The 17,553-nt window shown below is 47.6% G+C and overlaps 1 protein-coding gene across 4 annotated transcripts in view; it reads right to left on the bottom strand.

Moving 5' to 3' along the window:
• The window catches only part of LOC144178741 (fasciclin-2-like), a 92,522-nt gene that overhangs the window by 8,703 nt on the left and 66,266 nt on the right, over window positions 1-17,553 (bottom strand). For 2 of the 4 annotated variants that reach the window (XM_077706824.1, XM_077706825.1), the window contains exons 5-14: window positions 16,969-17,087; window positions 16,167-16,229; window positions 15,169-15,265; window positions 14,628-14,767; window positions 13,972-14,125; window positions 12,601-13,059; window positions 10,376-10,635; window positions 9,487-9,679; window positions 5,923-5,964; window positions 2,887-3,118 (exon numbers count right to left, since the gene is read on the bottom strand). In XM_077706824.1, the coding sequence (XP_077562950.1) occupies window positions 2,887-3,118; window positions 5,923-5,964; window positions 9,487-9,679; window positions 10,376-10,635; window positions 12,601-13,059; window positions 13,972-14,125; window positions 14,628-14,767; window positions 15,169-15,265; window positions 16,167-16,229; window positions 16,969-17,087 (1,759 nt within the window). Of the gene's footprint in view, window positions 1-1,290; window positions 1,360-2,886; window positions 3,119-5,922; window positions 5,965-9,486; window positions 9,680-10,375; window positions 10,636-12,600; window positions 13,060-13,971; window positions 14,126-14,627; window positions 14,768-15,168; window positions 15,266-16,166; window positions 16,230-16,968; window positions 17,088-17,553 lie in introns of all 4 variants that reach the window. The other 2 variants (XM_077706822.1, XM_077706823.1) reach the window with 2 other exon arrangements.

The following is a 17,553-nucleotide window of genomic DNA, read 5'->3' as shown; positions in this document are numbered from 1 at the left end:
TGTACTTCAATGGATTTGAGTGCCATGTGGACCCCACGGCACGGAAACACCATTGCAGATTTGCTGGCCCCTTGAGCGCACAGACAATACCTACAAACAAGACACTCATACCTTTCCCGTCACCGCCAAGAGCGAAGAGAGAACAGGATTCCATCACCAGCCCAGCAAGATACCAAACTTCAATAACGTCTACCGGAAAGAAGACAGACAAGGTCAAAGAGGGGAAAGAAAAAAAAGAAGATAAATCTGGCAGTTATATACCAAGAGTCCAAACACCATGTGCAATTAAGTGGAGCGCTAAAAACCTGCAAAACGCACTGTCTCTTCTTTTTCCTGCGAGCCAGAAATGCAGGACTGAGCTCTGTGTATGATGAAACTTGCCGATTCCCAGAAAGGCAGAGCGGATGTGTTACACCTCTGTCACACAGCAAATATAATGTAATTCAAAGCGAAGGACCTTAGGCATAAATGACATTCAGTTTGGTCGCGCGGGTCTACACGGCTAAGCAAACGTCATTCACCGACGATTGGGTAACTCGCAGAATTGTAAAACAATTATGTAAATGCGTCCATAATGTTTGTAAACCTTTTAATTTTCTAAAAACAAAACATACTTCCTTTTGAAATGCAAAATGTTCAGCTATTTAAGTTACATTCACATCACAATTTCAGACAAGTAACAAACCCATGTGGGGAGCAACAAATATGGCGCCACCTTGCAAAGGTGTGTACTTTTTTTTATATACTTACAACCGCATGCGAAGAAAAATGTTGATTTACTGGTACCTATTAAACACAGTACTGTACAGGTTATTGTTAAACTTCTTTATTTAGTGATGAACCACTGCTGCCGAGGCCACTAATTCGATTCAGAAGCCAATGCGAATCACCCAATTCCTTTCGCGTAAATGTCAGCTTTCTCATGCAGCACCAAACTAATGGCTATCACAGCTAATGTCGTTCAGCCTAAATGTGAATGACTGATTTCCCGTGTGACAGGGGTATTACACAAAAAGAGCCTAGTGCGATGCACCTTCCGACCGGCTTGAGTTAGTAGAGCTGAAGAGAGTCAACTTCCACCAAATCAGGAAAAAGAGGAATTCTTCGATGTCTTGAGTTAGTAGAGTTGAACAGAGCCACCGTCCACCCAACCAAAAAAGGGAGCAGCTTCGCAGCCTCGAGTTAGTACAGCTGAGAGCAGGACGCTCGCCGCATGATCTTGAGCACCACCAAGAGGACAGGCCAGCACCCAAGACTGACAAGGAAGGAACAAAGCACGGGTGATCTTACTCAGTGGAGATTGACTTCTCTGCCTTTGGCTTTGTCTTCTCTGGGTCGGGTTCGGTCACTGTGGGGGGGCTGCGGCAACGGAAGCGAAATGTTCAGGCACCGATGTCTTGAAGAGTACGCAAGCTCTGGTTCTGGCCGTTTTTCAACAAAATGACCAGACTGGACCCAAAGAAAAATGAGCAGAGAGGCATAGACGGCACGCAAACTTCATCCTCCACCAATGCCATCTTGAAGCACTTGTGGACAGTGTTCAAAGAAGACTGACAACAGAGACGCTGCTCATGGTGGCGTGAATGCCACCTAACATGATAGCGGGGAGAAGTGCTTTTAGCTCGATCTTTTTAGTGCTTTAGCGGGGAAAAGTGCTTTAGCTCGATCTGGTGTAGCACCAGATTCTGAAACAGCACTCGATGGGGCCAGTTATTCCCCAACGGTAACCTTGAAAACCGTTGGGGCTGGAAAAAAAAAAAAGCCCAGCTCACAATTGAAGTTTAACAGCGTTAAGATACGTAGCTCAGAAAATAATTTTACCGTCATGTGCCGATACACACGTTAGACTGGAGAACGGCAGCTACACTTCTTGACCTTTGACCCCTATGGTAAGATTAAACTACAATTTAGGAAGGCTAGTGACTAATTATCTATCCTGAACCAGTCAATTCCATCCTTGAGACTATCAGGCTAGTGACTAATTATCTATCCTGAACCAGTCAATTCCATCCTTGAGACTATCAATATGACATTTTAGAACCGCTAGTTCAGATTTTAGCTCTCACAGTGGCGAAGTTCAGTTCTACGCCGGCATTAACCACAGCTAGTAAACACACCACAGTTTGTGCACTCGCCAACAAAAATAATGGGCACCTTACTTAATACTCCCAGATAAATAATCCGCACCATTACGTAAATGCAATCACAATGACCGCTTCACAATCAGCATAGCTTGTGTCTACGTCACAACTCGTAAGCCTTTCCTTCTTGCCAGCAGTTAGCCAACTGGATTGAGCTGGAGTTTGAAAAAGACAGAACACAGAGAAGGCTTTTCTACCGACAGCTGAATGCAAACAAACCCCTTATTCACAAAGTAGGAAGTTGCAAAACTCCCACTGAATTTTCCTATGCTCCCCACTGAATGAAAGAAATGTTCCCTAAAACCGGACGAGCACCTCTGAGATTGCTCCCTCATAAGCAACCACGGGGCTCTTTCGGCCAGCCTGGCCGACAGTTACAGAATGCCGCACAGTCTACAACAAGTCCGGGATCGAAAGCCGGAGCACCTCCCGTGCTGAAACAGCCTAGCTGCCTGCCCACCTCGATAATGACTATGTCAACCCTGTGTGATAGAGCGAGGAAGAGGGAGAGAGAGAGAGGGGGGGGGGAGACGCGGCCGCTCAGCATCACGTGAACGCCACGTGCCCGTTGTTGTCGACGCCCCACAGGGCCTTCTCCTCAGCCGCGAGCGTGCTGTCCCAGCCCCGCTCCTCGGGCAGGTAGTGCACGCGCAGCGAGTGCTGGCGCACGGCGCCGCCCCACTCGCGCTGGTAGCCCTCGTCGGTGGCGGCGCACAGCTGGAGCACCGTGTCCCCCCGAACGCACCTGCTCTTGGCGTCGTCCGTGAGGGGCTTGGAGGGCGAGCGGCTGCCACCGCCGCACGAGTGTCGCAGGCAGTAGAGGAAGCCCCAGTGGAAGCGCAGGTAGCAGACCACGTCTAGCAGCAGCAGCACCAGGATGACCGCGGCCACCACGATGATGATGATGGTGGTGAGCGGGAGCCCCAGGCCGCTCAGCCGGGCCTGCTGCCCGGCACGCTCCTCTTCGGGCACCTCACCTGCTCACCCAGCAAGGGGGGAGGGGGGAAGAAGGGAGGCGGTGAGGGAGGGAGGAACATTTGGGAGGACCAGGTTCCACGGGGGACAGGCGAGGCACGAGCGAACAGGGCAGCAGGGAAGGTGCACACACGTGGCAATACGGAGTGAAGGTGAGCCGGGGTACGGGGCCACCAAAGGTGGGCGCAGCAGGTCAAGTACGAGAAGAGCACGTAAATGGCGGAATGCAAGCCATTCGGGGAGCAGGAAAAAAGTATCGTACGAAGCAAAGGGTGGCAATGGGGAAGGTTTGCACGCGGTGGAAAAGAAAACAGAAAAGAGAAAGCAGAACGGAAAGATAGAAGAGGAGGGGAAGGAAGGGAAAAAAAAAAAAACGGTGAAATATTAATGTTTTGAGCGGTATTGAAGGGCAAGGTTTGATGAGAATGACTACTGCAAGAACGCAGGTCACATTGAATAAAAAGAAGGAAAAAAAGAAAAAAAAAGAAGGGCAGAGTAGGATTAAGAGGCTGAGGGGAGGATTGAGTTGCAAACGAAAACGACTGGCCCAACAAAAGACTTGGGAAAAAATGCAACTCAAGGGACCTATGTGGTGGATGAGAAAAGCACGAAATGGGAATCCATAACACAGTGAAAGGTGGTTGCGGAAAGCAAAGTGCAAAGGGGAACTTTGGAGGTCAGGCTTTGAAATACGGAGATCAGGCGGGAAACTTGTTTCAGCAGCAGATGCAGGAGTTGGAGTGCCAAATTATGCAGGGAAGTTTTTGTTGGGTGTCACTAGGTAAAAATCATTGCAAGCAACAGTCAAGGGTGGCCAGCCTCAAATGTTAAAGATGGAATTAATCGAGGCAAGGCCACAACTAATGCTAGGGTCAACACAGGTAACATTACTAAACCTCACTACGAGGCAATTCTCAAAAACAGATGCAGAATGCATTTTTGTCTACTTTTTCTGGAACACACACATGTGAAAACTGAATCTCAAGGCAAAAAAGACGGTGCCTGTTTTTGGAATGTCCTGACCTTAAATCAAATAGTCGTAGAATATTTCAAAGCAGAGAAAATAACAAGACAGTCAAGCTTCCTTGCACTCACAAATCCAAAAAAGCCTGCATCCCTATAAAAGGCAAAAAATGAGAGACGTCCCCATAGACATTTCCAGCCACAGAAAATGGGCCGTGAATCCAGATAAAATTTTGTTCGGCATAAGCACGAGCAAACTTCAATAGGAGATTAGCAACGATTTGCAACCCTCCTAAAGCTGTACATAAGCCCCCCTACAAGCACACTGTGTTATGAACCAGCAGCTCTAATCATGCTTAGACCGGGAGATAGTTTATCAGCTCATCTGAAAATTTCTACTACAAGGCAAAAAAATAACACTCCAAGCTGGAGAAAAAAAAAATAAGAACAGTAGAAAAGATAACAAGCGTCTTTTTGGCAGTTAATGAAAACACCGAACAAACACCACACATAGTTGCACTCCTGCCAAAGCAAAGAACAACACAGTGTGACAATCAAGCGCCATGAATTGATTGATGATGCACACATGGAAAGATAGCCACACAACAGTTGAGCAGAAGTTTGCTTTGCATATAATGTGAAGACAGGTGCACAGGCGATACTGAGAAAGGAAAATTAACAGCCACACTTGCAACAACATGCACATGCATGTGCACTTCACATTTTTCTGTCCGAGGTGCTTTCAAGGCCAACCTTGCGAGAGTCGCAATGACAGATGTTAAGACAAAAAAAAAAAAAAAATCGCAACTTCCTTTACATCAAAAAAATGCAGCAGAATCTGATCGTTGGATTAAAATTTTTTTTTTATGACCATAATCTTTTTGTGCGCACAGGACACATTCATGTAGCTGCTGTTTTGGTTAGAGAAATTTCGGCTCCTGTACAAGGCTACAACAATGCGTTGGGTTGAAGAAAAAGCATAAAGTCAAGAAAAGTCATTGCACGCAGAAATGGCCATAAAAAAAAAATCGACACAAAATGGAAACTCTCTCTTTCTGTGATTTATTTAAGGATGCTATTTTAGGAGTACAGTGAGTATATAAAAGAGCTACAGCTGCTTTGTCTGATTCGTAAGGAGAGAACCTACTTCCACAAGAACCATACTCAACCACACGGGAATTAGCCAAAAAGCCCCTACAAAGAAAGCTCACCCCTTCGCAATTGATTTGTGCAGCCTTAATAAGTAAGTGTATCACCATTACAGGAAGCAATGATGCCTTTTTTAATGGAGACAGAAAGCAGCCCCCTAATCTTGCCACAGACTTCACTGAGGTCTAAGTCAACCCATAGCTCACCTAAAAGCTTCGGCATGCAAAATCTCACTCAATTTGAAGTTTTGAACAAAATGTCCCAGCCTTGTGCCATTGCAGTCACCAGCCAATAACCATTCTTGCACGGGGCACTTTCAGAACATCGCCAAAGATCAAATATTTTGACAAAACCTGCCTACGTGACCGTGTTATCATTACACTGCTCACTTTTTCACTTATTTTTACAAGCTGTGCGCGTATCAGATTATGTGCTTAACTGCACTTTGAAAGTAGAGAAAAAATAAAACCACAGAGTGGCCATTGAAGAGACACAAAGTGACTGTACATCAAGCCAAACTTTCGCCCGAAAAAACTCCATGTCCCGTGACGGGCATGCAATGAGACAAGGAAGAGGAGAAAGAGGCAGGCAGACAGACAGAGGCGGCATGCGTTCATTCCAGACCAGTGAGCAATGTGCAGGCAAGTGGGCATTAAGAAGGCAAGAGAGAGAAGTAGGAAACGTGTGTATGTACCCGCAAAGTTGGGTGGGTTCACTGGTGTTTGGATGGAGGGATCTAGATGGGGGGAAGAGAGAGGGAGAGATGGAGAAAGGAAGGAGAAGTGCAGGAGGGGGCGAAAAAGAGAGAGAGAGAGAGATGGTGAGAAAAGAAAGGCTCACAGGAGTCTCGGGCAGAGATGGCCGTCTCAACAGTGCAAGAGAGGAGAGAAAAACAACAGGTGGCTGCTGTGATTAGGAATCGGGAGAGTGAGAGACAAAAACAGAGTGAGGCAGCTGGAAAGATTCGACAGAAACAGAAGAACCGCTGCTTCGTGGGGTCAACCAGGCAGTGCGCCTTCTCTTGGTGCGGCAAGCCAGGTTTTAGTGCAGCGAGTGATGCAAGGGACGCACACAATGCTTCCAGGTACCGATCCCTCCATTGTCGCACGAAATTTAGGTGTAAGGCCACATTGTGCAACTACGCCACAGCTACTTGGTGGCACTTATGCTTACACCAGGGTGGAATCTGCTTTTCAGTGTAGTTACAGGAGAGGTATAAGATTCCTCCCACTGCTGCACAGCCTTGATCCCTTCTGAGGAAACTGGTACGATAGTTGCACAAAAGCATACTTATTTTTTCGTTTGTTACAGGCCTCTACCAGCATCAAGAACCAAACAGTTTTATGCCCCAGCTTCTTGCGGCTTCCTTCATTTCAGCGAAAAAGGGGATTAACCCTCCACCAAAGAATGCTATTCCTTTAGCACCAAAACCTCGTGTAACGCTTCCAACATCACGTTCAAATTGCTACACATGAAAGTTCTCACCCAATCTACATGGGTAGCACAATGAACCATCATCGCAATAGCCCTGCCATTACTTTTTTGCCTCCGCCTGTGGTACTATTTTGCTTCAGTAAGCGAAGTTCAACTGTACAAAACAAGTTCCTCAAATTCCTTCTGTAAAGCACATGGCTGCCTGCTGTAAGGAAGGCAAAAACCGGCTGCTTGAGGACAGATGTGCCACGCAGAATATTTGCATGGATCTGCCGTGCAGTGAACTCGTTTAGGCAAGGCCTGCAGAGAATGACTGCAAAAGCAATGGAAGTAAATGTCAAAAGCAAAGCTAGGCGTATTCTCTCTGGAATTGGAGCTTACAATGCATGATTCGGCATGCAGGTGAAAATCGGCTCCACAGGTGCAAAGATTATAGCGGAAAGACAACCAGTTTTTCACTTGGTGTGTATTACTATCTATGGCCCACGAGGATGACTTGTGTTGTGCGCCATAATGCACGAGGCATTACAGCACTACATTATTCCCGAACTTCTGCTCGCTCGCTAGGCATTTTGATATTAACTTGCCCGCAAAAAAAATAAAACCTGAGAGAAGCTCAGCGAAATGCAGTCCGGAACTTTTACCCACTTTCTTGCCTTTCTAGTCCGCAACTATTTTGCCAGTTTCTGGCGGCGTGAAGAACAACGCAAACCGTGCAACTAAAACTCACAGGATATTTTTCTCTTGCATTCTGCTTACAACTACTTTACCAATATATGAGCAGCGTGTGAAACTGCTCAAAGCATTCTCTAGGTGCAGGCCAGGGTTTTTACTGCAGGTTTTGCAAAAAAATACAGAAAGGTCCTCACTGCTTCGGCTTGGGAGCTTTTAGATGAAATGGCTCGTCCCATCTAGCCTTTCCTCGCACTCCATACATGCAGACGAGCCCCGCTTTTTGGCTCGAGCCGTGAAGATCACCCACCAGCTGTTGTACGAAGTTGCAGCGGTACTGCAGGTTTCACTGCTCTTTCTCACCATGATTCTGCAGCTGTGTGCGCCTCCAAATGAACTATCGACAAAGGAAACCTCGAGATGCCAGGAAAAAAAGCTTTCACCACCACTTCATTGTCTTTCGACAAAAAGCGTAGCTCTTAGAGTAGTGATCTGCACAGTGCTGTTCCCGCCGCCATCAACGCTTTCATCACTCCCTTCTGTCGAATCACCGTCATCACTAACTGATGGAGGTACGCAATTCTCTTCCTCACTGAAGCTATCACTTCCGCTAAGTACACTGCACACGATGAGAAAGCGGCCATGCTTCTCAGCAAACAGCGCACCCATGAAACGCTCCGGAATCCAGAAGACCCGTGCTATTCAGCACGGGTCTTCTGGATTCCGTGTGTGGATTCTGTGTGGACCCGTGTGGATTCTGTGTGTGCACCCTAGTGCAAAGAGAAGAAAGCTTCAACAAACAAGGTTTACTTATCCCTCAAGATATGGCGCATCACGTATACAAAGGATGCGGGCGCATCGCAGTGGAAAAACTGTGAAATTTAACTATGAACATCCAAGTCACTCGTACCCTGACAGCGGACCGCTACGGCCGTGTTGCGTTTTCGGGCAGGGCCCGACAATGGACCGTAAAAGGGCTAAAACAATTACTCAACCCAGGTTGAAAGCTGTGCTGAAAGCGCAAGTACCGTATAAACCGGAATATAGGTCGAGTTTTTTTCCAAAAAAATCCGCACAAAAGTCACCCCTCGTCTTATATAGCGGTCATTGGCAGAATGTAAATCGTTGTCTGGAAACAATGTGCAAGCATAGTCCGTCGCCATAGCCGTTTATGTCGGACTGATCTCTCGCACTATCAGGCCTTTATTTGATTTCGCTTTTCTCTAGTTTTTCGTCTTTTACTCGTCTATTGTGCGTGCGTGCGTACATTTCTGTACGTCTCTGTTCCCAGATGAGTGGCGGCAGTCGACGCCAGGTCACCGCGGCGTTTAAGCTGATGGCGATTAAGTCACCGAGCAGAATGGGATTATGTCGGCGCAACGCCAGTTAGGCTTTTCGGAAAAAAAGTGTGCTGTGCTGGCAGAGCCAGAAAGCAAAGTTGTGCGCGTGCAACCCCCGAAACCGATCGTTCCGTGGAAGTCAAGCGGTGCACCCCAAGTTGGAGAACAAAGTGGCGGACTTTCCGGGAACTTCGCTCACGATCGCTCCGGAGGCCATGCGCGGACCGGCTCCGCGAACTGTACAAGCCGGCGACAACAAAAAGACCTATATGGGCCGGTTGCGACCGTGTCAAGATGGGTGTACTTCGCGACTGCCCGACGACATGGTTACACGAGCGTTCAGGAAGTGCCCCAGCAACGCGCCTGGTGGCATGGAAGATGACAGTGCGAAGGAGTCATCCTCAGACGACTCTGAGAGCTCGGACGAGTGACTTCGGCAGGCATAGTGAGTGTCAGTGACGGACGGGCGTTGAAAATAAATGTAGACATTGTGAGTGCGCTTCTGTGCCGAATTATTTTTTTTTGTCAACTTTTCCCACCTCAAGGTAGGGGGTCGACCTATATACCGGGTCGACCTATAATCCGGTTTATACGGTATATGACTAATTAAAACCTTGCATAAACTTAGTGGGGGGGGGGGGGGGGGCTTGAAATGCCTTCGCGAGCAAGTTCCGTATTCCTCGCGTGTGAACACTGATTGCCTGCCCGCCGACAAACAAAGATGTCACGCTGATGTTTCGTTCTCCACAGCTACTGCCGCCGAAAATCCACCACCCCTTTTCCCAGCCTTTCCACCAATCCCGGTCGCTCACCCCTGGCTGTGCGAAAGACGAGGCTTTCGGCCTCGCTGTAGCCAATGTCGTTGTAGGCCTCGATCTCGGCCCGGTAGTAGCTCTCGGGCGACAGGCCCTGCAGCTCCACTCGGGGAACATTGTGCCACTCGTCCACCTGGATCACCCGGGGCTCCTCCGAGCGCACAAAGTTGTTGCCCGGCCGCTTGTCCACCTGCAGTGGGCAAGGGGAGAGAAGGAGGAGGCGGGGACACCCCGTAAAGCCAACAAAGTTTTTACTAGGGGTGGGCGTCGGTTAACAGGTTTAATCCGATCAATCGTTTGGCTTTAATCGGTTAATTAATCGCAGTTGCATTGGTTTAGAAAAAAAAATGTCCAAAAATATTTTATCATCATCATCAGCAGCAGCAGCAACAACATAATAATAATAACCTTAGTATTAATATTATTAATAATTTATAATATTCAACGACAATAATATTCGACGAGCAATATACTGCTCATCGACCTGGTTAGACATTTCAGATGAGGTAAGCAGGTCATCATCATGATGCTGATGCGGGCGAGATGCTTATCACTGCGTTTGTCACTCGCACTCCTAGACTCAGGAACATCGGCAGTTGCCGAAATTGCAGGGGAAGCCAGTTAATTGTTGTTCGCGACAGAGTTATTTTATACAACACAAAAATGGTGCAAGTGCCCGCTCACTCATTTTTGTACTGTCATCTCCGAGTATAATGTCATTGCTTTCTGTTGCGACGTCAGGCAGGTTGTTTGAACATGAATATTATCCTCGACACACTTGGGCACAATTTAAACACGCCACTCTTGTCTCAGCACCGAGGGAGCGTATTGAAGGTGCCACATTTTGTTGGACTGGGCGTGGGACTCGCAGACAAAGGGAGCGCACCTTGAAGTAGGTGACACGGAAGCGGCGGACCGGGCGGCCGTTGTCCCTGGGCATGGCCCAGCGGATCTCGTACTTGTTGGGGTACATGCTGTTCTCGTTGCTGAGCACGATGGGGGGATCAGGGGCCATCTCAGGCGGCGTCTCGCGGGACAGGGTCTCCGAGTAGGGGCCCGTGCCCACCGCACTGTGGGCCGCAAAGCGGAACCAGTACTTCTGCTTCGGCTCCAGCCCGTCGATGGTCACCGTGTCAGCGCGGTCCACTGGAACCAAGAGTCATCCACTTGATGTCACCCACTTGACAAGCCCAAATGACACCAACCTGATGCACTTTGCACGGTTTAAAAAGGGAACACAACCACATGAATGCAGACACGGACTGCCCTCTAAACTTAATACTGGGGTTGGAGTGGACGGGTCAGGAGACAACATTTATGTCCTATCTCCCAGTCTCTCCAATATGACAGTACAGTGCAGCTCGCTTATAACATACGTCGCAAGAACCGCGACAATCTGCATTATAAGTGGTACTGCACTATAAACACAACACGCACAAATCCAACCATATCGCAAGCTACCTTTCAATTATTCTTTGTTTATCATCCCTCAAAAGAACGGCACTTAAAAACAGGTTCAGTCTTTATTTTGTCTCTTTCCCTCGCATCAGGCGCCGCTGCGCGGTCTTACAAACCGTGAGTGCAGCTTCAACTTATGCTTTGCATTTGTGTTTTCAGGTATCTACATTTCTTATTTCGTAGAGAATAGTTGCTACACAGAGGGAAGGCGAGACAACACAATAAAAACCCAAGCCCAATTTTTTTTTCCCCTCCCCCATTGGTCATGAAGGCACAGCAATGAGCAGGTAGTAGAAACCTCTGGCGTAGGGGCTCGCTATCTCGAAATGTTCGAAAAGGAAAAGGGGTGGTGTGGTTGCTTGTCTGCCTGGGGAGGAGGGAGGACCATGCCATGCAGGAACCATGCCTGGGGGGAGGGAGGGGGTTGCTATCTTCAGAGGTGTGCCAAGAGCAAGGACAATTGTGGTTATCAGACAAATGGAACACGCGAACTAAAGAGTGCCTATTTTTGTTATTTTCTGTGTCTAAGTTAGAGGAAATACGGGAACGCAGGTTGCGTGAGATGGCTGAACCTTTTCTTTTTTTGGGGGGAGAGGGGGGGGGAAGGGGATCCTAAAACGGTGCTTCAACTGCACCAGTCGATCAGCGTACCCACCGAAAAACCGCACTCCAAAAGGTATTGTGCTTCAGGCAACCACATTATAAGCGTCGCATTTTATGCTTCTAGTTCTGTGGGAGGCCTACTGGTAGCCAGAAAAACCCGTGTTATATCCAGGTCCCATTTATATAACCCGTGTTATAAAAATGTTTCTGTAACTTGTGGCATCCAGACAGCTTCCAAACCATTGGTCCATGGGAAGTTGGGCATGCCACAGCCACGATAAGTGCTGACAACGCGTCGATATTGCATAGCACTACCTTTTAATAGAAGCAGTGACAAAGTTTGCAGCAGCGCCTAGTTCGTAATCAATGCTGCAGTTGGACCTAGTAGGCATCAAATCGCTTTACATCGCTTCACAATGCACCTCATGTCACTTACCCTCAAACTTGGGTATGGTTTGGCGTTTCCAGATATTGTCCACGCGCTTTTCGGCAAATTCATCGTGCAGATAACAAAAGCAATGGAATGCTGCATGGCACAACAGCCGCAGATGGCGATGCACCAGACATTGGCAGGCTCACTGCAGCACCAGGTGATGTGCTTGCTGGACAATTCTAACAGCACAAAGAGGCACTTCAAGACTGCTTTTTTAAGTCTTCTTCTTACGCGGATGAACCTATTACAGTGCGCATTCAAGAGGGCACAGACAACTTTATTTGCTCAAGTTGTTTCGTTCTAATCACTGTTCGCTTTATCCGCTGACCTACGTGGTTTTTTTATGTTGCCACAAGTAACTCAGATGCATTATTTGCTAACTTCCGACTAAAATGCCCACCCGTGTTTTTTTTTTTTTTTTACTGGAAATCTTTAATGTGCAAATATGACAGTATAATTGAAAACACTAATTAAAAATTTCCAAGAGTCTATTTCGATCCCTTAACATTTCGAACACTAACAGACGAGCACTTGCTTCCTTTTTTCTTTTTTTCTCCTACCGTGTTTCAAGTGAAACAGAAGACCCAAAAGAAGGAGGAGGGGAAAGTAACACCCACTGTCGCTCCACTCGTGAACCTTGGCCAGGTCCTCCCGGTCGCCGTCCTTCCAGCGCTTGATGATGATCTTGGTGATGGGCATGCCGCCATCGTCGGCCGTGTGGACGAAGGCGAATGTGATGGTGGTCGGGGTCAGGGACTCGACTCGGGGCGTGGGCAGGGCGCCCGGGAAGCGGGCCTCCTCGAGCCGGATGTCCACAGAGCCCTTGCCGAGGAAGTTCTGCGCCTCACAGACGTAGGTGCCGAAGCGGTCGGGGAAGGTCGGGGCCACCGTGAGCTTGCTGCTGCCGCGCGCGCTCTCCACCTTGAAGTACTGCCCCGTGCGCTCCTGCAGCTGCTGCTTGCGGTAGAACCAGGTCAGGGTGGCGTTGGGGATGGCCTCCGCTACACACTCGAGAACCGCGGGCCGCTGGCCCCACGTCTTCACGGGGTTGTCGCGGGCAAACACCTGCGGAGGGACTGCAGGGGAAGAAGGGGTTTCGGGATTAGTCTCCTCTCTTTGGTGCAAGGAACTGGAATGAACATGGAGTGTGAGGGCTATGGCGGAACACTCCTTAAAAGTATTCAATGTTGTCCAATCTCAGCCATAAGTCAGCCATGAGGGTTTACTGAGGGGAAAGAATCTCGTGACTAACGCAAGGACAGATTTTTTTTATATATATAGGAGCCAGGCATTGCATCACGCTAAATAGCATCACAATAAAAGGCATTTGACAAGGGTAGGCAAGCAGTGGCCAAAATAATCGGCAGTCAGTACCTAAATCTGGATGTCCAATTACATATCCTAAACTGCATACACAGAAGCTCCCCACGTGACAGTTGAACATTTTCTAGTCCTTCAAATTATCTGTATTTCCAACAATTTGCGCAAAAGCTTGCTGGATACTTCAGGTCAGTTCCGCCCGTTCTGCAATCCTTAACTGCAGCCCCACCGCTCAAAGAGTAAACGTGAAATCCTCAAGCACTCTTTAATTTAGCCACGCTTTTTGGAAGACAAGAGGCAACATCTCGAACTTACGAAGGCTGGTAACAGCCATACTGCACATTTTTCGCCATACAGTTTGTGGCTGATTTGACTGATTGATTGGTTGATTGATTGATTGTAGGGTTTAATGCGCCGACGCAACACAGGCAATGAGGTGCACCATAGTGGAGAGCTCTGGATTAAGTTTGACAACCTGGGGATCCTTAACATGCGCCGAAATCTCGTACACACGGGCGTGTTTGCGTTTCGCCTCCATCAGAAAAGCGGCCGCCGCGGCTGGGAAACAAACCCGTGTCCTCGTGCTCGTGGCTGATTTGAGCTGTTACGACCACGGCAATCTAGGGAGAGAGCAAAGGTAAGAAATAAGGAGGGGGACAGGCACGCACACTGCACGGTGAGGTGCCCGACACGCTCCGCCTTCTCCGCCTTGTTCTCGGCTGAGCAATAGTAGAGGCCGTCCATCTCCCGAGTCGCGCTGATCGCGGCCATTGTCAACACCGTCTCCTGCTGGTCATTCTGGGTCTCCTGGAACTTGAAGTGCTGGGGGGAAGGAAAAAAAGACGAGATCGCCACGTCACATCCTTTGCATGCAGCTGTGTTCTCAGCAACCCGCCAGTTTTGAGACATTTACGAAATGAAGAAACATCAACAAGGCTTGCATGCATCCTCAGCTTTGTCTCAAATGCATACAAGCAGAAAATGCTGCCTCTTTTAAGCTTCCTCGCAGAACATAGCACTAAAAGAGTGAGGCAACCGATTTGCAAGTAAGTGATGAAGGCTGCGTAAATTTATGCACTGTCCAAACACCAACAAGTGTCCAGGTGTTGGCTGTACACATCATGGGTATTACCAGGATTTTGCCTTGGGGGGCCAAGTTTGTTGAATCATAGGGGGAGCGCGGTAGGGTGGGGGGAGGGGAAAGTGCTGGCGTGGCTTGGGAGGGGGAGGTGCACTCCCCTGGCAACGCCCATGGTACACATGATGCCAGGTTGTAGCTTAAACAGGCAGTCCTCAGTTATTTGCAGAATCTGTTTAACCCTACCTGGTCCAGAAGAAAGTGGGTGTTCCCATCTCGACGAATCTTCATGTCCGGCGTGGGCTTTCCGTGGGCGCGGCACTCCAGCTTGACCTCTTCTCCGACCGACACTGTTGCGTTCTGGAATTCTATGATCCTAGGTTTCACTGAAACGAGATGTGTTCGGCCCTCCTTGAAAAAATGCCACAAAAATGAAGTTTGTGCACTCAACACACTCTCTCCACCAAAAAAAAAAAAAAGTTTGCGGTAAGAACTACGAGCTTCTCAGCTGTCCACGATTACTCTAAAGCGCAGTTCAGTTTTAAAAAATGAACAATCAAGAATAAAAATGGCAGTAATTATCCACAAAATAAGATGCCAAGTAGAGAAAGACAACCCATTAATTAGCTGAGTCACAGTAATGCTCAGTCATTTGATTTGTCTGTAACTCGTGAACAGCAATTTTTTCATGGTGGAAAAACTCCTCACAGAGGGAAAATCCCAACAGTGACTTCTTTCTTTCAGAGGAAACAACACGAGACCAAATAGACGCAATGTGCTGGCTTACCAACAATGGTGACCGCAATTTCACGGGTGTCCGTCCCAGCCGGGTTCACCGCCTGGCAGCGGTAGGTGCCCTCGTCCTCTCGCCTCACGCTCGTCACCTGCGCACAATGCCCAAACATTACCGCTTCCATTTACTCATCAAAGCAAATGTACAGCTAGTAAGTAAAAATTACTATAAAGGCGCCAGATACACAATAATCCGAATGTTTTGAGAATTTCCATACAGCATGAACAGCCAGCAGCTAGTTACACCCCTGTCCACACCTTTAAAGGTGCCATGAAAACAAAGCACGTACAACTTTGTTCAATATGAAAGAACTATACCTAAGTAACTCACTTGGCTCCCTTCCGGCCCCCAAAAAAGTTTTTTTAACTGGAACAACGCAAGAAATACTATTGGGAAACTCAAATTTCACGCTTCAGCGATGTGTTTTGGGCAGGAGTGACAGAATATGGGTCGGCACTAAAAACGTAGTTATCAGTGCATTAGCTGCCTGTTAGCATTAAAACGATATGATCAAATGGAACTGATTGACTGATTGAGGGGTTTAACGCGCCGACGCAACGCAGGCGATGAGGCGCGCCGTAGTGGAGGACTCCGGATTAATTTTGACCACCTGGGGATCTTTATCGTGCGCCGAAATCTGATCAAATGGAACTAGAGGCCCCACTGCAATCAGTCATGTTTCTTGGCAGTGGCTTTGATCAGCCCCTGGCACCTGGCAATACATGCTATGACATCAGAGAAATAACCGGAAAGTGGCTGCTGGCTTGCCACTGTTTTATCTGTTTTCTTTTTTTTAATTTCTGGATTATTTGTTTGAAGTCCGTGGTAAAATCGGCATCATTGTTTTTTGAACAAAGCATTCTTTTTAATAAACAGAGCTTCTATTTTGTCGTCATGGCCCCTTTTAAATTTCCTCCAGTGCTGCTGCTAGTAGCAGATCACATAGTGAAAGAAAAAAAAAAAAAAAAAGATGAGTGATTATATTCACAAACCTGCAGAAGCCCAGCTTTTGGGTCCACTTGAAAGCCGTTGACAGTGCTCAGGTTCCGGTTGGCCTGTAAAATGAAAAAGAAACACGATTGTTTCCGATTGAGATGAGCAAGCCTACAAGGAGCTCAGCTATCGATCTCCATTCTCGGGTGACGACAGCACAGTATCTGGGGCGCATAGCCGCTTTCAAGTGGTCAGCATTAATCATAACTGCTGCCCATTTTATTTCATTTTTTACTCCGTGAGAACAACCAAGCTAGAGCCCAGAAAGAAAATTTCCAACAGTGAAGTCAACTGCAAGAATACTTTCTTAAAAGAGTGCCCCGAGCGTATGGCTGATAGAAACGTTGACTTCAACAAAGAAGGCATAAACATTCCCTTCAAAGTCTTGTGGCCCAAAAATGCGTTCACAGTCTGTCTGAAAAGGATCAACGATCTGCTGTATCAAAAAAATGCATCTCACTACGTGTTTATCTCCCAACCTGTTATCTTGGGTGTACATAACTGTATTGTCAGTCTTCAGCAATCACTGACTTTTTGTTGTCACAGAATGCACCTATTTCCTTTCCGCTACGAGCACTGAGGAACAACAAATGCTGCTAAGCAATGAGTACACCGAAAATTTTGGCCCAGTGGAAAAAAACCTGGTCACAAGACCACGAAGTGCCACTGAGAAACGTGCATAGTGAATCTGAAAGGCTCAAGAGATTAAAATGGGATGCAAGGAGGTATTGTCTAAGAAGAACGCCATTTATAAAAAGCCTGCCGTGCAGCGCAGGTTAGCGTACAGGGATGAACACTTACCTGGTCAAACCAATAGTATAGTGGGGGTGGATAGCCCTCGGATGAGCACATCAAAGTGCCCGGAGTTCCTTCCACCAGTTCACTTGAATCTGGCACTGTGCTGGCGATCTTCGGTTGCGCTGAAAGGAGGGGACACGTGTGTCAATCAAAGACGCCTGGCATTGAGCAAATACGATCGTCTCCAATTTTTTTTCCGAAAAAGTTGGCGCCTCAGACATGGCGGTGTTTTCACGTTATGACCACAGTACAGTCTGACCCGCCATCACAAGAATTAGCCGATACTTGCATATCTGATAGGAAGTAGTGCTGACAGTAAGTAAACCTGGGTACCATTCAGTTTATGTTGAGAACACTTATTATAAAACCCCACTCAGGATCTATACCTTCCTTTTTCAGTAATCTCACCAACACTAAACAAACAGATTGTGGCGCAAACAAAAAAAAAATATATGAAGAAGGAAAGATCTGCGGTGCTCCATGTCCAAAGCCTTTAAATGGAAAAAAGTGTAGTCCAGTGCACCCGTACGCCCAGCTCATTATTGTCTGCGACATGTGTGACAGGCCCCAACAATGCCCTGGTCACAC

This window comes from Haemaphysalis longicornis, unplaced genomic scaffold (genome assembly GCF_048455015.1).
Source record: "Haemaphysalis longicornis isolate Haplotype H1 unplaced genomic scaffold, Haemaphysalis longicornis Haplotype H1 scaffold_4, whole genome shotgun sequence".
Lineage (NCBI taxonomy): Eukaryota > Metazoa > Arthropoda > Arachnida > Ixodida > Ixodidae > Haemaphysalis > Haemaphysalis longicornis.
The sequence above is the reverse complement of the archived record's forward strand: the minus strand, read 5'-3'. Positions and strand labels throughout refer to the sequence as shown.